Consider the following 19,886-nt stretch of genomic DNA (forward strand, 5'->3'; position numbering starts at 1 on the left):
TCTATCAAAGTGGGCAGAAGACTAAAAATCAATTTTTACTTGCGTTTGCTTAACCAGTACTGGTACAATACTAGGCTGTTCGTGCTTTATAGAACTGAGGACTGAACCCCAGACAGTTGGTATCAGAATTAAGAAGATTAGGGAAGGGCCGAGATAGGTCATCTGCTGGAGTAATATTGTTTCTGCTTTGTGTCAAGAGCGGAAGGTATATAACACCTTTTGTATAACAAAAGTTGGTTCAAAGGAAGTGAAGGCAAAGAAGAAGGGGAAAAAGAATTGAAAAAGACTTGAAGACATCTGTACTCTAAATGAGCTACTGTGTCCTGATTGGGATGATTTGCATCCCAGCCTAGAGAATTGTAGACAAGAGTGCCAGTCCGCTTATGCAGTGACACTGCTTCAGAGGGACAGTGAGGTATCCCGTGACCCTCTGGACCAAATAGTCGTTTGGCCAGGATGAGGTAGTTGAACCTCTAAATGACATTCTCCTCCTTTGACTCTGATTCCTTCAACAGGATAGCCGCACTTGTAAAATGAGGACCCTGAGGCCCAGAGAGGTTGAGTGACTTGTTCAAGGTCACAAGCATTCAGGCTACTTTGGGGAGGTGACCCTGTCAACCAGAAGTCTTCAGCTCTAAAATAAGCCTCCTTGTGGCATACGCCAGTCTTGCGGTCACTGTCGGAGTTTTAGGCAGAATGAGAGTGTCACTGTCAGGGATGCTGTGAAGCAGATTCTTGCAAAAGTATTTAATGACCTGTTAGGGCCCTTACAACGTCCAATTCTGTGCTTCTAGCTCCAGTTTCATTGGTTCAATATGGTTTAATAAGGCAGTGTTCTCCCCCTAGCTCCCTACAGAGATGGATCTTGAAAAGCATTTTGTTACGTTTTCTTTTAAAAATAGGCATTAGCTTTGCATCTCAGATACTTTACAACAGTTCCACGTGCATTTGGTATACTGCGCCAAATTTGGAATTTCGTGCACCAGCTAATAGCCCACAATTTCAGTTATAGATGAGATGGTAGTTTGGTGAAATAACATTGCAGCTCCAAACTAAACCGAAAGCTCAAGAAGGCTGCGTGTCGCAGAGAGACCCTCATTTCCCCAGCTGTCAACCTGACTGATATTTTAATTTTTCTGCCCTGTATAAAACTTCAGTCTCTTATCCAATAGATAAATGAATGAACCCCTAGGAAATGCAGCAGAATGTTTCTGTTTGCCAATGCAATAAATGCAGAAGCTAATAAATGTCTCCTTCCATCAGGAGGAGGCGTGTAATGAGTAAATGATGAGAAAAAGAATTCGGGGAAACAAATGATCCATCCAATCTAAGATGACAAACAATTTCTTAATAACTTGGCCTCTAGTTGGAGAGAGGGCTTGCAGCAGGCAGAGAGCGCCTGTTGAAACTAAGCCCGGCACAAGGCGTTTACGTCCAGCTGCTGATGAATTTAGTCTGGTTACATTTGGGTCACACTGAGCAATAAGCCTCGATTTCAACCCGACCTGGTTATTGCAGGCTTTCTTTGCCCTGTAATTTCTGTGAATGTGCGCTAGGAAAAGGAATCATTTCAGAGCCTAATTCACATCACTTACCCCAGCTTACATTTACATTTCACATTTGTCTTCTTAATAAAGACCTTTTCAGAAGTAAAAGATCCAGTCTCTTTCCCTGGAGATGTGTTCATATCACAGGGGTTTCACAAAAACGTCCTTTCCACGGATGATTCCGCTGTGCTTTAAATCACCCGTGTAGACCCCAACTTTCTCAATCCCCAGGATCTGGTCCCTTGTGGATGACCGCAGTCTTGTTCACGGGCCTTGTCTGGAAGGACTTACACTAGGCAGAAGGCACAGCGTGATTAAGATGCAGTGAGGGAGGGGGGCCTTGGAAGGAGAGCCATAACCCACATGGGAGCCAGGAGAGAGACCCCATGCCAGACTGAAGATCGTCCGATGAAGTGCGTTTTATCATCGCCCGTTCGGTGGGTCTTTCTAAGAAACTTCTCAGAAAAGACACATGGAAAAGATTGGCTACCAAACACCAGCAGTTTTCAGGGACAGATTTTCATGAATATTTCTAGAAGAAGACTATCAAATTTACTTACTGGGTCTTCCATAATTATCTTTTCTTCCCCATCTTACTCCTTACCCACCTCACCCCCCCCCCCCCCCCCGTTTTTTTTTTTATTCTCACAAGTAAGGCACATTCTGGCATCTTAGTACCACACGAATGAATACATTTCTGCAGTAGAGGAGTGAAACTTTTACCTAATACTAGGGTTTAGGGCCATAATGCAGGAAAACGTTAATGAGTCATCAGATAAAAGCCAGACAGAGGCCGGTATTGCTGGGCTCTTGATGCACTTGGCAGCCTCCCTATGCCTTAGAGATGCTGGAATCCTGCACAGCGCTGTCGCTGTCGAAGGGAGAGCCATTATACCTGAAAGCTAAGACTTTTCAATGTGCTTCCATTCACATGCATATTTCTATGCCAAATCTTTGAAAAGGCCTTTCCTTTGAAATACAAAAAAGATAAACATGTCTTTGAAATGGATAGGTAATCCCTTTGCCACTTTTGAAATCTTTCTCCATTTCATATCTGAGATTTTTTAACCCTTAAATTAAGACTGACTTTTCTTTTCACCTGAGTGGCTCTGTACCTGTCGCCAGCATTTGAGAGAACCATGTCACAGTTATTATTAACATCTGAGCTTGGGCTCAAAATCGGTGAAAGGAAATTAAAACTTGAGATAAGTGTTTCATCTGCATCGGATCTTATTTTGCTGGGGTATTGCAGTTCGCTCTTATGTGACTGACCACGGAGGTATTACATTTATTTAACAAAGAAAGCAATGAACTTGTCAAATACCGCGTAGAGTATCTATTGCTTTGTGTTGAAGAAACTACAGACATAAGGTTTTACAACCCTGGGCTTGGGTCTAAGACCTGGGCCATTCAGTTCTGGCACTTGGCACCTATGGGACCTCAAGCAAAGGCGTACACTTGATCAAGCAAACCATCGCTGGTAGGTTAAATGAAGAAGACATTAGCTTCTAACCTTACTCTCCTCGGCCGGTTTTTTCCAAAAAAAAAAATCTATTAAGATAAGGGTTGCTTCCTGACCGTATTTGCCATCGGGATCCACGTCTCCTCTGCCTCCCACCAGTTTCAGCTCCTGCTCCGACACGTGTGAAGGTGCGATCGATCCCCGGAGCCTGAGCTCTTTTCGAGGCGCTCCTTCCCACGAACATTACACCCCTGTGGCTTGGAAGCGCTGGAATCGCATAACTACTTTTTAACCCTTTTTCCCGTTTAGAAGAAAAAAAAAAAAAAGTGCAACTCGCTGCCAGCGTTGATTTAACATCACGCATGGGAATGCTGTATTTTCCAGCATTTGACATTTTCAGCGATATAGAGTTATTATATTTTGTAAATGGAAATACCACTTCTAAAAACAGAACGCCGTGTGCATGGAGTGATGTCATTTGTTTCCAAAGACTATTGGTATACTAGAGCGATGCGAAAATAATAAAAGCGAGACATTTCATGGCGTGCTTTGGGGGTGACTTTGGGACTGTAATTCAAGAATTATCTCAGGGTAAATGCAGCTGCAAGCTCCGTGGGCGAGTATCCTCGGGGCAAATGGGAAATGGGTTAAAAAATGTTTCCCTCAGCTGCTAGTGCCGTGCTCTTAGGTCGTCAGTAAATATTTGAGTGAACAATGAACACTGGCCCATTTAACACATAGCAGACGAATTTCAGAGACATCAGGAATAAGTTGGGTTTTAACCTTCATAATTTAAAATCGATTTTGCCCCTCTTTTGAAGTTAACCCATACTATCTGATTTGTATTGGCCTTGTGGATGGATTCGTTTGTGGCTTGTGAAAATTATTTTCATATTTTTGTTTTTGAGGAGAGCCGGGTCAGTTTTGAATATTATTAGAAACTGTGTTGTAACTGTCCTTATTCTTAAATCTCTTCACCAAGGACTAAAATGTAAAGGAACTTGAATATTTCTTTTCTCCTATTCCCTCCTCAGGAGAGAGAAAAAGCCTAAACAACTGCTATCCTTCCATTGTATAGGTGATCTATTCCTTATTTTAGCTGTCCTCTGTGATTGAATATTTATGTTGCTCTTCATTTTTAATTTTGTAAACTCTGATGCAAAAAATTTTAGTGAAGTTTTTATATACGCCCGTAATTATTTCAGATATTTCTAGAAATGAAACTCCAAGTCAATGAGCACCCCTCATTAAGGCTTAGAGCTCATAACTCGGCCAAGGTGTCAGAGTTTTTTCATCATCTTACTCACTTAGAGAGATGCGCGCGATTTGGGATTCTGAGCCTGTCTGTGGCCCTTATTTTCTGCAGCGTTGGAAAGGTATTACCTCTGAACAAATAGATTTGATTCAGTTTGGGGCTGCTGCTCAGCTGGTGCCAAGGAGCAAAGAAATCAACTTTATCAAGTCTGTGGAAGAGTTCAAAGGTTTGCTCAGTTTTCAGGAAGGTTTTTCTTAAGTAGATTTTCTGCGTCAAAATGAGCTATTGGTATAGGGCTCAATCATATTTTAAAAATTCAGGTGCTAGGCAGAAGTGGGAAGAAGGCAAACTTTGTCTTGGCTTCTTCCAGCTTCTTCCGTCAGGACCCGTTTCTTCTCTGACACTTCTTTGACTTCCCAGGGATTTAATTTTCACTGTGCACACGTATCTTTTTCCTCAGGAAACATTAGAATTGGTTTTGTGTCCCTGTTAGGGAGTTAACTGATAATAACCCAAAAGGTAATAAATGGATTAGTTTAGAGTTTCTCTACCTGGATTCCGAGGAAGTAATCTCACAGGTCTTCTGTGTGAGAATCTTTAATATTTGACTTTTTGATTTTATGATTTTTGTGATCATTTCTATGATTAATATAATCATGTTTTAAGTCAATAGGATGGACCTTACAAGTTTCAGGAACACGAGGCTAGATGACAAAGCTTACTCCCTCCCATGGCATTCCCATGCTAATGTGGAGCTCCTGGCAGCTACAAGGACTCAAAACTAAAGGCAGTTACCTCTGCGTAGTGTAATGGGTTATTAATTCATATTATCCTCCCAACTAACCTTTAAAGATGTCTTCACCTTTCCATCCCCAGGGCCACCCCTGAGCCTGGAAAAGGAGGTGAGGTGGGCAAGCCAGTGTCATTGAAGGGAGCATCTGTTGTAAATCCTTCAGATTATTAGTGTAAAATTGTGGATGAAGGTATTGTTTACAGCTTTCTTTCTAGCCCCTGGTTTTTAAGAGAACGTGGTGTGTGTGTGTGGATGTGTGTGTGCACGCGCGCGCACACACACACAAATACACTTCAGCGCACGTGCCAAGCAAGTGCAAGAAAGTTTGTTAGATTTACAAAGTTCCTTCCCAAGTAAGACTTACGACTTTGAGAATGAATGTCCCATTACATAGCCCTGAAGGGAACACAGATTCCTGTGCTGGTAGCAGGCAGTAATTTAGTTACCATACAGGTCTTGCACGACATCATGGTAGATTCTCGTGCTAACCCTTCTGATAAGTGGGAAATTGCTTTGTCTCACCACTGTAGAGGAAATAGTGAGACGCACAACTGTGCCAAGAGCAGAAAGTTTTCAGGTGTGTAATATAGAAGTCTAAAAGGTGAATGTGGAAGGGTGAGACTGTTTTATCTCAGGTAAAAGAGCTACACATGTTAGATTTAAGAACTTTTATTGACATTACTATTGAAATGAATATGAGTGAAAAAAAACGAATATCTTATATTTAAAGTAAATGGGAAATCCCATTATAAGCATGGCAGGAAAGGGTCAGAGAGTCACTTTCCCAGTGACATCTAGATTTTTTCTTTTTACATGATATTAATTTAGGCATAATGCCTTTTGGAAATTAAAGTATAATTAGTTTCCTTATAAAATGACACAAGCCTGTGTAAAAACTTAAATTGTTACAGAAGGCTGTGAAATAAGGAGGAAAAGTATCTCATCCTCACATCCCTTTCCAAGGCTATATATTGCAGAACATCTCTTGGGGTGTGTGTGCATGCATGTATACTTGCCATTTTATAAAATATACTATTCAAATTATTTTACAACTTTGTTTTTTCATGCTACTTGGATCTATTTCCGTCCACGTTGTTACAAGTAGATCTTTATTTCTAAAAGGGTTAGAATAAAGTTTTACAAGTAGAGAATTCTCTGAGACAAAGCTCAAAATAGCTGACAAAAAAATCTAGAGAAAGTAAAGGGAAATAAAAACACAACAAACTTAACTAAATATGAAGGGCAATTAGGTACTTCAGAGAAATATAGGGCTTTAGAGATATGTTAGAAAAACCACTTTTTTGGGGGGGAAATCGATATAGTGATCTTATGGCACTGTAATTATTAATTATACATTTATTTATGTGATTTTAATATTTATGTCTGTCTTCTCTGGTATGCCATAAACTCCATAAAAGTAAGGCCAAACATTTTACTTGCTCACCATTATATTGCAACTTCCTGGCCTAGCGTCTGGCACAGAACTTCAGTATTTGATGAATGAAGAGAACTAATAAAAGGAAACAGTGTGCCAAATGAGTGTTCGGTGCAGTGTATTTACATTGCCCAGATGAAGAAACTGAGGCAAGGCATAGTGTACGTAATGTATAACTAATATAACCTGCATAGTGGCAAGGCCACCAGTGAATCTTAAGATTTCTATTCTAAATGGAAAACTAAATCAAGAAAAAAAAATCTGAGACTAATTAGTGAAGTTACTGAAGTGCCTGGATTAAAAACTAGAAATGCCAGAGGCAACTCTTTATAGCTCTATGTTTATATATATATATATAAAAGAAACAGTAAAGATGGAATGAAAGGGTAATTACAAAAGCAGTTTATTAATTTCATCAAGGCGCCCAGGAGACAATGGGGTTTTTATGAAATGTGGCTTCTTAGAGATGGCAAGGTTTGATGCTAGAGTTAAACGTGGCTTTAAAAATTAAATTCTTCCTCTTCTTTGCTGGAAAAGGAGAGAGGCAGAAGGAAACAGATTTGTGGCAAGTGGAAACGCAGCGTCACTGCACCGGGAAAAGCTGCTCCTAACGCGGCATCGCGTTTGACTTTGTTCAAGTTTTTCATGAGGTGTACAAAAAAAGCTAACAGATGGGGCTTAACGAAGGTTCAGTTCTGATTAATTTGACTCTATCATAAAAACAGAATAGCTTAAATTAGAAGTTTATTCTTCTTATTTGATAAAAGTCTGGGACTGGCCTCCAGGCTGGCATGGAGGCCTCAGGGTCGCCAGGGCCCCAGGCACCTGCTGTTTCACTCCTGCATTCTAGCACGGGGTTTCTCTCTTTACAAAGGTCAACTCGTGTTCCAGGGTGGCTGCTGGAGCTCTGGCCATTGCGTCTACATCACAGCCTGGCCAAGAGAGAAAAGGCAAAAAGGGCTGAAAACATTCCCTGCCAGCTGAGGTCAGCTACCTGGAAGCCCCACACAATTCTGCTCACAGCTCAGCCTAACTGGAGCAAAGTGGGAATTTTAGTTTGATTGACCATATATCTCGCTTAAAACTGGGGTGCTCTAAGAAGGAAGACGACATTTTGGGATAAGCTACCAATAGTCTTTTCCACGGGGAACCTCCTTTTGTCTTTACTCTAAAACTTTATGGTCAGAAGCTTTGATTGGTTAGAAAAATTTATTATCAATCACCGATGGCACAGTTTAAAAACGAATAGGGCAGAGAAAAAACTAACATACACTTATGGATATACACGAATGATTATTGGAAGAAATTTAGGTATACTCAGAATAAATACCTGGCTTTTTGAGTTTATTGCCTACACAGAACAAAGAGCATCACTCAATGTTAGAAAAATAGAAATGCAGTTTGAATCCATCTACTCTACGATCAGGTCAGTGTGTAGTTGTGTAGATAATTAATGGAGATCCAGGCGCTGAGGGTGGATTGGCTGGGGAGCCAGGGGTTGTCGGCGGGAGTGGCGTTGCCACCGAGAACCTCTGACTTCCACAGGGAGAAGCCGGGCTCTGTGCCAAGCACCGAACTTACATTGTCCCAATGCAATCACCCTCAGAGATCGAGTCCTCATTTTAGATGTTAAAAAGTGAGACTCGGTTTAAATAACCCAAACTATTCCTTGGGATACCTTCTGGAAACAGAATACTGAATCTGATAAACCGTGACTCTGAACCACTGTCGGCAGTCTGCAAGCTCGTTAAATACTAGCTTTGATTTTCCTGTCTTGTAGACCGTATTCTTCTGGGCAGGGGGTGAGGAGCAGGGAAAGAGAGAAAAGGAGAGCGTCCAGGGACAGTGGGTTTAGAGTCAAGACTGTGGGTTTAAGGAGCGCCAATAATGAAAGGTTCTTTAAGCTGCCAGCTACTCTGTTCGAGGGCCACTTTTCTCACTGAGAATTATCAGATTCTTTCCACCGCTCTTCTGCTCCCCTATAACAGGAGTACAGGGAAGGTAAACTCAAATTAGCCAGTAGGCTTTCTGATGGAAGGTTTGTCAGGAGAAATACTGAAACCGCTAGGTCAATTAAATTTAGACCATTAGTAGTGTTTTTTGTTGTCGTTGTCGTCGTTTGTTTATTTGTTTGCTTTTTTAGATCCTATGGCCGTTAATATGGATGTGGTAAAAATTTAGTTACATTGTGAAGTCAGTCTCTTGATTTTATCTGATTCTGTAAAAAGACGGGATGGTTGAGGAAGCTTGAACCCTCTTTGGCCACCTAAAGCCATTCCGTAAATAACTGTTTCAGGCCTTCTCTGCCTGAAATTGTATCCATGTTGCATCTGCAGCATTTAATTGGGTCCCAAATGCTTAACTCTCATCTTGAGGGAAACGTACTTACCTACATCTGGCTGGGTATGTATTATAGTTCCTGGGTGAGTGTTATAACAGAAAGTGTTAGGTAGTTGGATTCAAAACAGACTTTTTTACAATAGGAATGCTCTTAGTGAAATTGTCCAAAGGAAGACTTTTGTTGGTGTTTGTATACAGTGAACCTTTGTCTGAGTGAGCTAGCCAGCTAGAGTAACACTTGTGTTTGGGTGGATTGTAGGAGGTATGGGGACCTGCAATTGTTAGTGGCAATTATAGATCAGCTTAGAAAGAGGAGAGCCACACTTTCAGCCAATCTGCTTCACATCCAAGGTCAGACTTGTTCCTTCTCCCGCTCACTCTTGCTATAACATCAGCAGAGTTGCCACATCCCTGAATGGACCGTGAATTACGGGTGTTGTTATTCTCTGAGAAATAGTGTAAGGCTACCAGAATTTAAATTGTACCTCCATATGATGTGTTATGTAGTCCTGCCCAGATCTCCATATGAAGCATTTTATAAAAGAACTGACAAGGGCTAGCTAACAAATTTTTTTTGTGACCTTTTTGGTTTCTTCTTTTCTTAAATGCTACAGGTATGACCATATTAGTTATAATAGAGTCAGAACCTGAGAAAAGATTGCAAGAATACTGTGTGTGCATGTTTTCTTTTGATCTAATTTAGAATGTGAAAACAGATACTTTTCAAATCTAGCAATAATGTGTGTGTGTGCATGTGCATTTTAAAATATGCTTTTAAAGGGAGGCTTTCTGAAAATGGAAAATGGCAGTGTATCACACATTCAGAAACCTGGGCCACTGCCAGTCCAAAGAAATTGGGAAAGATGCCCATTCTTGTTGATACCCATTTCCTTCCTACACTGTCGAAAAACTTTGGTTTGGGGTATCAGAATACTAGATGGGTAAATCCCCCCATACCCTAAATTAGAAGTTTAAGGGAGACTGGAAAGAATACTTGCATCTAAAGTCAACCACACGGTTTTATGCTTGATTTTGTGCTGTTACTATGACTCTCTGTGGCAGGTGTAATAAATTGTCTCAATAAACACCAATTCCAAACTCTTTCTTTCTCTTTCTTTACTCTAGAAGCGAGAAAGCAAAAGTACCGCATTTCCCAGCCTCTTTTGCAGCCAGGGTGGTGCGTGATATAGAATTCTGGCCAAAGAGATGTGAGTGGAAATGTCTGGAGAGGCTTCTCTTCCTTTATTTACCTTCTCCCTCATCCTTCCTTAGAACATGGGCATGATAAATGGAGATGCAATAGCTCTCTTGAGACCATGAGGATAAAAGCCAAGTGCTAAGTGTGGTTGAGAAGAAATACAAGAAAGGACCTATTATCCCTGGCACCTACATCAGCTCTGGGTTTCCAACATCCCGACTTCTTATGTGAGAAAAAGAAAGCCTTTTCTCGTTTAAGCTCCTGTTTGTAGCTTAAACTGTTATTGTACTAATATTGCAATCAAACACAATCTTAAGCGATATCCATTTCCTTTATATGTGGCAGAGTAGACGGAAGTGTTTGTCACTTTGTAGGAGACATATAATAAATGCAGTATTCTGCTTTCTCCTTATATTATTTCATTTACTTTAGACCCGTCTCTGTCCCATCTTGTTTTAAATAAAAGCAAAAGTTAGAATGCAATTTAGAATGAATGATGTCACTGATGTTATTTCGGTAAGTTTTGTATGTCATATATTTTGCCAAGTGCTCTAAATATGATGATGAATGGGATGAGATCCTTGCTTTTAGGGATCTTATGGGCTAGTTGGGGAGACCACACATATCATATTGTCAGGACAATGTGGTAAGTGCTTTGATAAAACTTCATGGTGCTATGAGAACGTAGAGAAAGGGTATGAATCAGTTAGCTTTTACTGTCTAACCAACTACCCCAACCTTACTGGCTGAAAACAACCAACATTTATCTACCTCATGATTCTGCAGGTCATCACTTTGGGCTGCTACCTTCTGATCTCGGCTAGGCTCACTCTTGCTGCGTTGGCTGGGGTTTGGGTGGTCTCGGGTGATCTCAGCCAGGATGACTCAGAGTCAGTCTCTCCTCCTCCAGCCTGGGCTTACTGACATGCACCCGGGCAGGGTTCCAAAAGAGGCCGATGTTCGGAACTGGCACATCATCACTTCTGTCTGTTTCGTTGGCCAGAGCAACTCACAAGCACAGCTCAGACTGAAGGGTTTGGAAAGACTGCCTGTTCATGAGAGAAGCAGCAAGGTCATGTCACCAAGGGGCACGAATACAGAGAAGAATAAAGAATTACATCCAGTTTTGTAATCCACCACAGGGCTCTGCATAGCAACCATTTTCTTAAACGAGTTCATCTCAAATTTAAACACTTCAAGATAACTATCCTACTCTTTTTTATTAGCAATTCATAAAAAGTGATAACATTAGTCATCATCAGTTCTGGAATCATTTTTCCATATTGCCAATTTCTACTCTTTCCTTATCTTTTCAACGTTTTAAGGATACCATGAGAAAATGTTGCTCTGAGGAAGGAAAAGTTGCATGTTAAGAAGTGGAGGATTGAAATCGTGGTTAGAATTTTCTTTACCCCAGTGTTTCTCGTGGACCATTTAAGGGAGATTCAGTTCCCTCAAGATACCCCACAATTAAAAGGTTCCATGAGAAAATCAGTTTAAGAATCATGATGGACAGTGTTTCTTATCTTGGAGATTTACAATGCATAGTAAGAATTAAGGCTCCTGGCAAGTCCTAGCATTAAATTGCTTTTGCTATTCAATTTAGTTAATTGGATTTCATTGGTGATAAGGTCAAAAATTATTGGTTTGATTTTTATATGGCTAGTAGCATCACTATATGTGTGCATGAGTGCGTGCGTGCGTGTGTGTGCGTGCGTGCGTGTGTATGTATGTATGTTTTCTTAGCCATTGACATTCCTAGCACTGCCCAGCTATTGTTTTCACAGTTCCCATTTATCCTAAGAAACAGAAAAATAGGACAGATGAACAGTGTAAGCAAAAGTCCATGGTGATTGGTTTAATGGAAGCAAAGATTTTTATGTTTTAAAGATTTAAATTTTCATTAAAATGGCTTTTTAAAAAATTACTAAACAGTATGTACTTCTTTTTACTGTTTAAATAGTTTTTAGTAACATTCCAGCAATGCTCACTATATATAACCCCAGGTACTATCCAAAGAGCCTTATACATGAATTATCATATTGAATACTCCAAAGAATCCCTTGGGGTCAGCATTGTTACTCTCTCCATTTATAGATGTTGGGGTGAAGTGACATGCTCCATTCCACAAGGATGGAGCCACTTTTCGGCATTCTGGCTCGTGAGTGCATTCTCATCACCACCGCACTGTTCTGCTAAGACTCACTCACCTGGATGCAGACGGAGTGCTGTGGACAACGCGCGCCTGTTTTAAGGGGAGCATTCAATCTCTCCAACTCAGTTCCTTGCCTATGTTTTTAGTAAATGGTCCCTAGTGCCTTAGATGGGAACATATTTTAATACCGAAAATGGAAACGACTATTATTTCCAATGGTGACAGACACATCTCCCAGATCTAGAATTATGTTGTTATTTTGGAGACAGTTCACCTCATAGCGACTCCTGTTTTACTGTCTTTGACAAAGAAAAAGACAAGCCTTTATTAGATTTTTGATAGTGCTAAACCGTCTAAAAGATATTATCATTCAACTTGGAATTTATAAGGTCTACCTTTTCAAAGAAAATCTCGGTGGAAAACTTGTCTTATGCTTAAAACAAAAATTTATGCTGTAAAGGAAGAAAATAATAAATGAAACTTTTAATATTTGATTTAAATAACATTTACCCTGCCACAAATCCATACTACCTAACTGGACGAATCATGTTGAGTATCTTACGTGATGTTGCTGCAGTAAGAATCTATGCAGAATGAATATGAATGAAGGTATTTTTAAATCGTATGTTGCAAAGGACCTTACAGGTTTAGAAACAGTATGGCCATACATAAAGCGTGATCATTTATCAAAAGTCCATCCTGTGAGATATCACGGGCATCTTTCGCCACCTGTTTGTTGTTGTCGTTATTCTCTTTTTAAGATTATCCGACGAGGTCGTTTCTTCCACACCCTACACAGTATGACTGAGCCTATCAACGAAGTCTGGGGGCGCATATATCTCATCGTTTTATGTATGGCTATATTTATATACATAAGTATATATAATCTCTGCCTTTTGGGGGAATAGGAGTGTGGATATTACTTATTTGAAATGCAGACCATGCAGGTCTTAAATCTGGCCATTAGAAAATGATCAGACAAAAGTACGGCTGATGTAAATGTGTACTACTGCAAACTGTAGGGTTGATTAAATAAGAACAAACTTAGTTGTAATGATGATATTAAAGTAACTAGTTTATAATTAATTAACACCAATAACCAAAGCCACCTTTCTAAAAAGTGTGACATTTCTACTAACTCTGAGAGCCTGATCAGTGTGGGAACACCGCAGCGTTGGTGGACAGTATGTGAAGCCGGAGTTGGGGGCAGTTTGGAGTCCAGTTTGGTGGAGGGCACGTCACTTGTGCGGTTTTTGACCCAATAATGGGAGATAAAGTCAATCTAATCATGAGGAAACATCAGACAAGCCCACATCTCAAGTCACTCTACAAAATATCTGACCAGAGTTCTCAAGGAACGACTGAGGAACTCTCCTAGATTAGAGGAGCCAGGATGACTGAATGCGATGTGAGATCTGGGATCCAGTTCCGGAATAGACAAAAGACATGAGTGGAAAAAAACTGAAGAAATCAAATGTCTGTAATTTAGTTACTGCTGGTTACTAGGGTTGTAGCATCGTTAACTTGTTTTGATAATTGTACTACAATCATCTAAGATGTTGACATGAAGGGAAAGAGAGCGAAAGATATCTAGGAACCCTCTATTATTTTTGTCTTTTTTCAGTAAATCTAAAATCATTTCACAAGTCTAAACTTATTTTACAGTACAAAATCGAAAAAAGAATACTTTTATTTAGTAGTGCGTGGACATTCTGCAAGAGCTTAGCATTCAAGAATATATCCAGAATCTCGACTTAACCACTTCAGCACGTAACCCTCCACACACGCCTTCATGTTCTAGCCACACTGAATCGTTTGCTGTTTCTAATTAGCTTCTTTTGGGGGCCAGGGGGAAATACGGTTTTTGTATATGTCACAAAATATTTACAACCAGTGTAATAAATCTCATTTTCAGAACATCTCATTCTGAAATGACATAGAGATTCTATATACTTAGGTATGTAAATATGACCATACAGAAATGTGCGCATCTCTTTTTCAGAATACCTCATTTGTAGAACTAGAACACTACAGTGAATTCCTTCCAGTGGCCTTCGCCTCCTTTGTCCCCTGCCACCACCGCCAAACTGTCCCCGCTTGGAGATATTCAGTGGAGTTTGCTGTTCGCTAATCAAACTTCATCATTTCGCACTTTTCCAAATTCAGCATAAATTCCGCTGCTCCAGATCGTGTCTACAGCTTTTTATTGCCCCTATGTGCGTCTAATTCATTCTCTCACCACTGTAAAGATTCCCACTGTATGCATACCTAGTATTTATCCATTCTCCTGGCAAGCACATCGAATGTGTTTTTGTAAACAGAATTTAATTCCTTAAGTATTTACTTATTCATTCAACAAAATCAATTTTTTTTTCATTTTTTTCTTGATGGTTGTTCATTTTTCAAAGTATCTTATGAGACCAAAAGAGATCTCCACACTTTCTGAATTCCAGTAACACTATTCACAACTTTTAATTTAGCATTTGTGCCCTTCCGTTATACCTATTTTGTTTCTTTTGTATTAGATGGGAAGCTTCTTGAGGATGTAATTCCCCAAGATGAACATCACTGGCATAATAAGAACTTAATTTTGTTGAATTCATAAGTAAATACTTGAATGAATTAAACTCTGTCTCTCTGCAGATCTTGGGCGTATTTGCGATTGTTCCCTCAGTTACGTGGCGTTGCCTCCTGAGGACTTTGCTCTGTTAGAAAGATTTATGCAACGAGGGCAACTGGCCACTGAGGTGGACACATGGAACATAAATAAAGCCTAAAACTTTAATTTGAGAGATTATATGCTAAGTTTGCGACACAGGTACAGGGGTGTGTGTGTGTGTGTGTGTAACATCCCAGGCAAAAGTTTGACAGAATCAGTCATGTTGTCACCTGCACTTGCCATCACACAGCAGAAGGAGCTCACTAATTTGTATGACAGCAGAACCCTTGCCTTTGTGCATCATTCCTATTAGAAAGCTTAATATTTGCTTCTGATCATTTTGAGTTTGTACCCAGAATGCAATTGCCTAAATTAGTTCTTTCCTTTAAAATTGTTCCATTTGGATGTTGATCTTACTCTGCAAAAACGTTTAACAGGTCTCACAGCTCTCTCGCCTATTTTATTTGATTTCTGCGACAGCTTCGGCAGCTCTAAGCAGGTCTAATATCATCATCCCATATTTTACGGGTTCAGAACACTGGAAGGAAAGTGGGGGGAGGTTGGAGGACCTGCTCAAGGTCACAGAACAGAACCAGAAACCAGACCCTTCAACCTAGTGCTGGCTCTTTCCCGACGTGACAATCGCAATGCTTAAAATAATTGAAAGTATTAATCAAGACGTTATTGCTTTGCCAGCATTTTAATAGATAATTCAGGAACATAATGCTCACTTGACAGTTCATCATAATAATGTGGGGAGTTTCTCATTAGTGTTCGTGGTAGATTAGTAAGTGCCTTTTTACTGCCCTCTTTGTTAGAAGGGTTCCAAGAAAACCTTAAACCAAACATTGCGAAAGAGTATGTTGTGCCTGGCTGGTGTGTATTTTAAAGGAAAGGAAAAATTTTAAAGTGAAACTGATAGGAAGGTGTGACACAGCCTAAAGTTAAAATAGCTGAGAAGACAAATGGCTTTTTGATAGCTCGAGACCTACTGAAGAATTAAAACTTCTTGGTATATAGACTAGTGCGGCTGATCACTCAAATTGCAGTTTCAAAAAATGCAGAAGCAGTACGCTAAGAATATTGTCTTCATGTCAGAAATGCACTTTTGTACTTGAAAATGATAAAAAATTACAATCGATCCTTACAACTGTTCTGTTCATCTTTATTGATCAGGTGCAAGAAAGATAAATCGCAGCCCAAATAAGATTATAGTAAATGTTAGCATCGTAGGGGACTCTAGGTTGATAGAGAGCCATTCATCATCTCAAATGGTGACCTGTCCATTGCTCCAGCCACCCTGAGTCGGCTGTCTAATCACATGCCTATTGATTTTATCTACATCCAACAAACCTGGATGTGACTGTCATTGGACAACCCAGATTGTTAAATGCAAAGAGGTCACTGGTGTGAAGAGGATTTCATTTTCATTTTCTCACCGACCAACAATGATTTATGAAAAAATAAACTACCCCGAGTCATGCACGTGAAACCTGAGTGATTAGAGAATGAAGGTGCACAATAGACCACTGTATTGTGGTTTTTTTTCCCTTTTGTGCTGTGGCGCATTTTGCAGGATATTTCATTGAGTGTGAAGGCTCATGGGGTCATTGAGGCCACCCCTTGCAGTAAGAGGTTTCAAAGTGGCCAGCCAGAATGGATTATTTTTAATTTTGCTGCACTAAGAGAGGCGTTATTTTGCTATTACGACTCGATTTATGTTGCTTATGTGTTCGTTCTGTAATGGTGGAAACATTTTTTGTGTGTGTGTAAAAATTACATAAATCCACCCCCTTGTTCTTATTAATTTCTTATACATGTTGATGCTTCTGTGGTCATGCAGAGGTGACTGAACACCTTCTGCTCCACAATGAATTCATCTCGAAGGTAAAAATACAGTATAAAAGGAAATGATTCTTTAGCATCGTAGGTAGAACACCAGAACTGTAGGCACACGTGATACGTGTGAATTTCGTTATTTGGTTTCCAGCAACCTTTGATCTTGTAGTGGTAGGTTTCTAAATAAGAGAGCTCTAAGTAATCCGTCAGAAATGTTAGGAATTTTCACAAAAGGATCAAATAATGACGAAAGTTCATCCCATAATTACAACTCGTATACCAACCACTGTCCTGTTAACTTAAGGGGATACCTGTGCAAGTGTTTTTATAAGCACCCCTACCACATATGCCAGAAATCTTCTACTGCTTGAAGGAGTGAGACAAGATCTTATGTGTTTTCTGTCGTCGTACATCTTGCACACATTTCGTCCTCTGGGAAAGTGAAAACTCTGCTGTCTTTTTCCACAGAGCTCAGAGTTCTACAAAGTCACCACTGAACAATATCAGAAAGCTGCCGAAGAGGTGGAGGCAAAGTTCAAGTAAGTTTCTATATAGTAATAATTATTTACTCTTCTTGGAAGATGAAAGTGCAACTTAATTGCTTTTGGAACAGAAGAGAGTTTGTCATGCAGCCCTTTGGAATGCTTGGAAGTGTGTTTTAGCGGCTGAGATGGATCCATGTTCTCTGCCATAGTGGGATTCAAATGCGAGGAAAAGGTATTTGTCCAAAGCTTGTTACAACTCGATTTTATGAACTAAGGGGAAATCGAAAGCAATAGTAATAGTATATTTTCATTTGGAAAAACATATAAGATCAGATGCCCTTGTTTAGGAAGGGGATGTTAAATTACTACCTCTGTCAATGGAAACGTAGAAACCATTCATTCACTTGTGTATAATAAAATAATGGGCATGTCCAAACTGGGGTATCCTCCTTTCCCGTGTTCGCTTCTTCACAGGTACCTTGAAAGCATTTAAATCACAGACTTTACCTTACCCTTGATTAAGAAGGGGCTGTTAGACTGCCACCTCCATTAATCCTCGAAGTGTTTAAATGAATGTGCTGTAATTGATGGATCAGAGTGTCCGTGACCCATAGCCTTGTACTTTCCCTTTTGCTGCCAGTTCTCACATTAGGTAAGAAGACATCATTCAGAATTTTCCTGAGTGTATAAATAGTTCTATTGTGTAACCTCTGTGAGTAGCACATGTGTAAATTAGCAAAGCAAAGTAAGGTGTTGTGACAGATTTCGTTGAGAGATTGCGTTGGGTTCTGACCTCCTTCCTTGTGCATGTTTATAAGCATTTGATAAAATGATTAAACCCTAAGGTGGAACGTTGTTCCTTCCTGCTATGGTGCAATTTTTGTGGTAATGGATATGAGTGTTATTTTAATATTGATTGAAAAAAACGTTTCGGTTCACATTTTTTAAAGAGGGTTTGAGGTGTATTTAAACAGACAAAAAGCTCCAGTCTTCATTAGTGAATTATCTCTTTAGGGGCAACAGAGAGAAACCTAAGAATGGGGCACAAATCTCACGTAAAGCGTTTGCTGTGCTGTCTTAAGAATTCAGGGATAGAACTGGATGTAGACTTGACTTTAAAAGGTACTACACACATGTATTTTTATGATTTTTATCTTTTCCCTGATGATAAAGCAACATTTTTTTTTTTTTAACTATTTTGTCTCTATACTATGAGAATCTTTGACTTGGCACCCTGAGTATTTCCTTATTGTAAGATAATTGCTATACAAACAACTAAGATTTGAGGTAAATTAAAGGAGATCAGTTTGGACTAGAGTGATCTATGACATAATTAAAAAGATGATATTTTAGATGAGACTTGAAGAAGAATAATGATGGAAAGGGAGGTTACTCAGAAGAAAGATCCTGCTCTGTCGTTGGTGGGCGACAAATTATTTAAGCTCAGTGCTTTGGTTCAGAGAGATCAGTGCAAGATCAAGTTGACAGTGTCGGCAGGGTCATTCGTCAGTCGTTTGGCTAAGAGGTTGGGCTTCATTTAGCAAGACGTCTTCGGAAGGTATTTGACGGGGGAAGTACCGTGATTTCTATGCTCCTTTAGGAATATTAAATTGACACTGGATGTGAGGTTTGGTTGGAGGCATGAGCAACAAGACCCAGATGACAGGTCCCTGTAAGTGAAGGAGCCAAGAAAGACACGAGTTAGTGAATGAAGAGTCTGCTAGCGCCGCCATAACACAGTACCCCAGACCGAGTGGCGCAAACAATAGAAGTTTATTTTCTCACAATTCTGGAGGCTGGACGGTGAAGACGAAGGCGCCAGCAGGGTCGCTTCCTTCTGAGGCCTCTCTCCTTGGCCTTCAGATGTCTGTTTGCTCCCTGGGTCTTCACGCGGTTTGCCCCCTGTGCCTCTGTGTCCTGATGGCGCCCTCTTACAAATCGCATTGGATTAGGGCCCACCCCCATTAATGACTTCATTTTAACTTAATTACCTCTTTAAAAATCCTGTGTCCGAATGTACGTTCTAAAAGTGCCATGCATTAGGACTTAAACACATGGTTTGGAGGCAGGGGAGGGGAAGACACAATTCAACCCGGAACATTTGGATAGAAGCGGCAAAGGAGAGTTTAGCAGATTTGAAAATTGGTGGAAGCTAGATTTTATAGAAAGAGGTAAATCTGGTTTGGGCTGAAAAGAACCTGTTATCTGAAACCCTGCCCAGCTGCCATGACATTTAGCCGGGGCTAGCCTGCTGGAGAATGAGAAGGCTACATAGGGCATAAAAATAAATGTCATGATGGCCTACCTTCTCCAAGATAACGTGGACTTATGGGTTACAGTTAGTTTTAAGCAGAGCCTCAGCAGTATTATCTCTGTTATCTTTATAAGATATTATTCTTTTTTAGATCCTGCTCTTCTTCGATGTAGTGAAAGAATTTGGCCTTTTCCAAAGAGAGGTCTGGCCTTTGTACCCACCTCCTAGGAGGTAACCTCTAAACCCTTGGAAGTTCCCAGGTGGTAAAAGTATCTTATTAGACAAGATGGGCCCCTTGGGCCGTGTAGTATCTCCCCAGCCTTTGGGGATGTGGGGCTGGAGACTGAATTCAACCATGAGGGCAATTAAGTAAGCAAGCCTCTGTAATGAGGCCCAAATGAAACTGGACACTGAGCGTGGGGTGAGCTTCTCTGGTCGATAATACTCTGTGTATTGTCAGACAT

General features: G+C 40.2%; 1 protein-coding gene across 2 annotated transcripts in view; it reads left to right on the plus strand.

Moving 5' to 3' along the window:
* The window catches only part of CHCHD3 (coiled-coil-helix-coiled-coil-helix domain containing 3), a 250,871-nt gene that overhangs the window by 179,806 nt on the left and 51,179 nt on the right, over positions 1-19,886 (plus strand). For both annotated transcript variants that reach the window (XM_036230910.1, XM_016148746.2), the window contains exon 6: positions 17,152-17,222. In XM_036230910.1, coding sequence (XP_036086803.1) covers positions 17,152-17,222 — 71 coding nt within the window. The remainder of the gene's footprint in view (positions 1-17,151; positions 17,223-19,886) is intronic.

This window comes from Rousettus aegyptiacus, unplaced genomic scaffold, assembly GCF_014176215.1.
Source record: "Rousettus aegyptiacus isolate mRouAeg1 unplaced genomic scaffold, mRouAeg1.p scaffold_m13_p_13, whole genome shotgun sequence".
Classification (NCBI taxonomy): domain Eukaryota; kingdom Metazoa; phylum Chordata; class Mammalia; order Chiroptera; family Pteropodidae; genus Rousettus; species Rousettus aegyptiacus.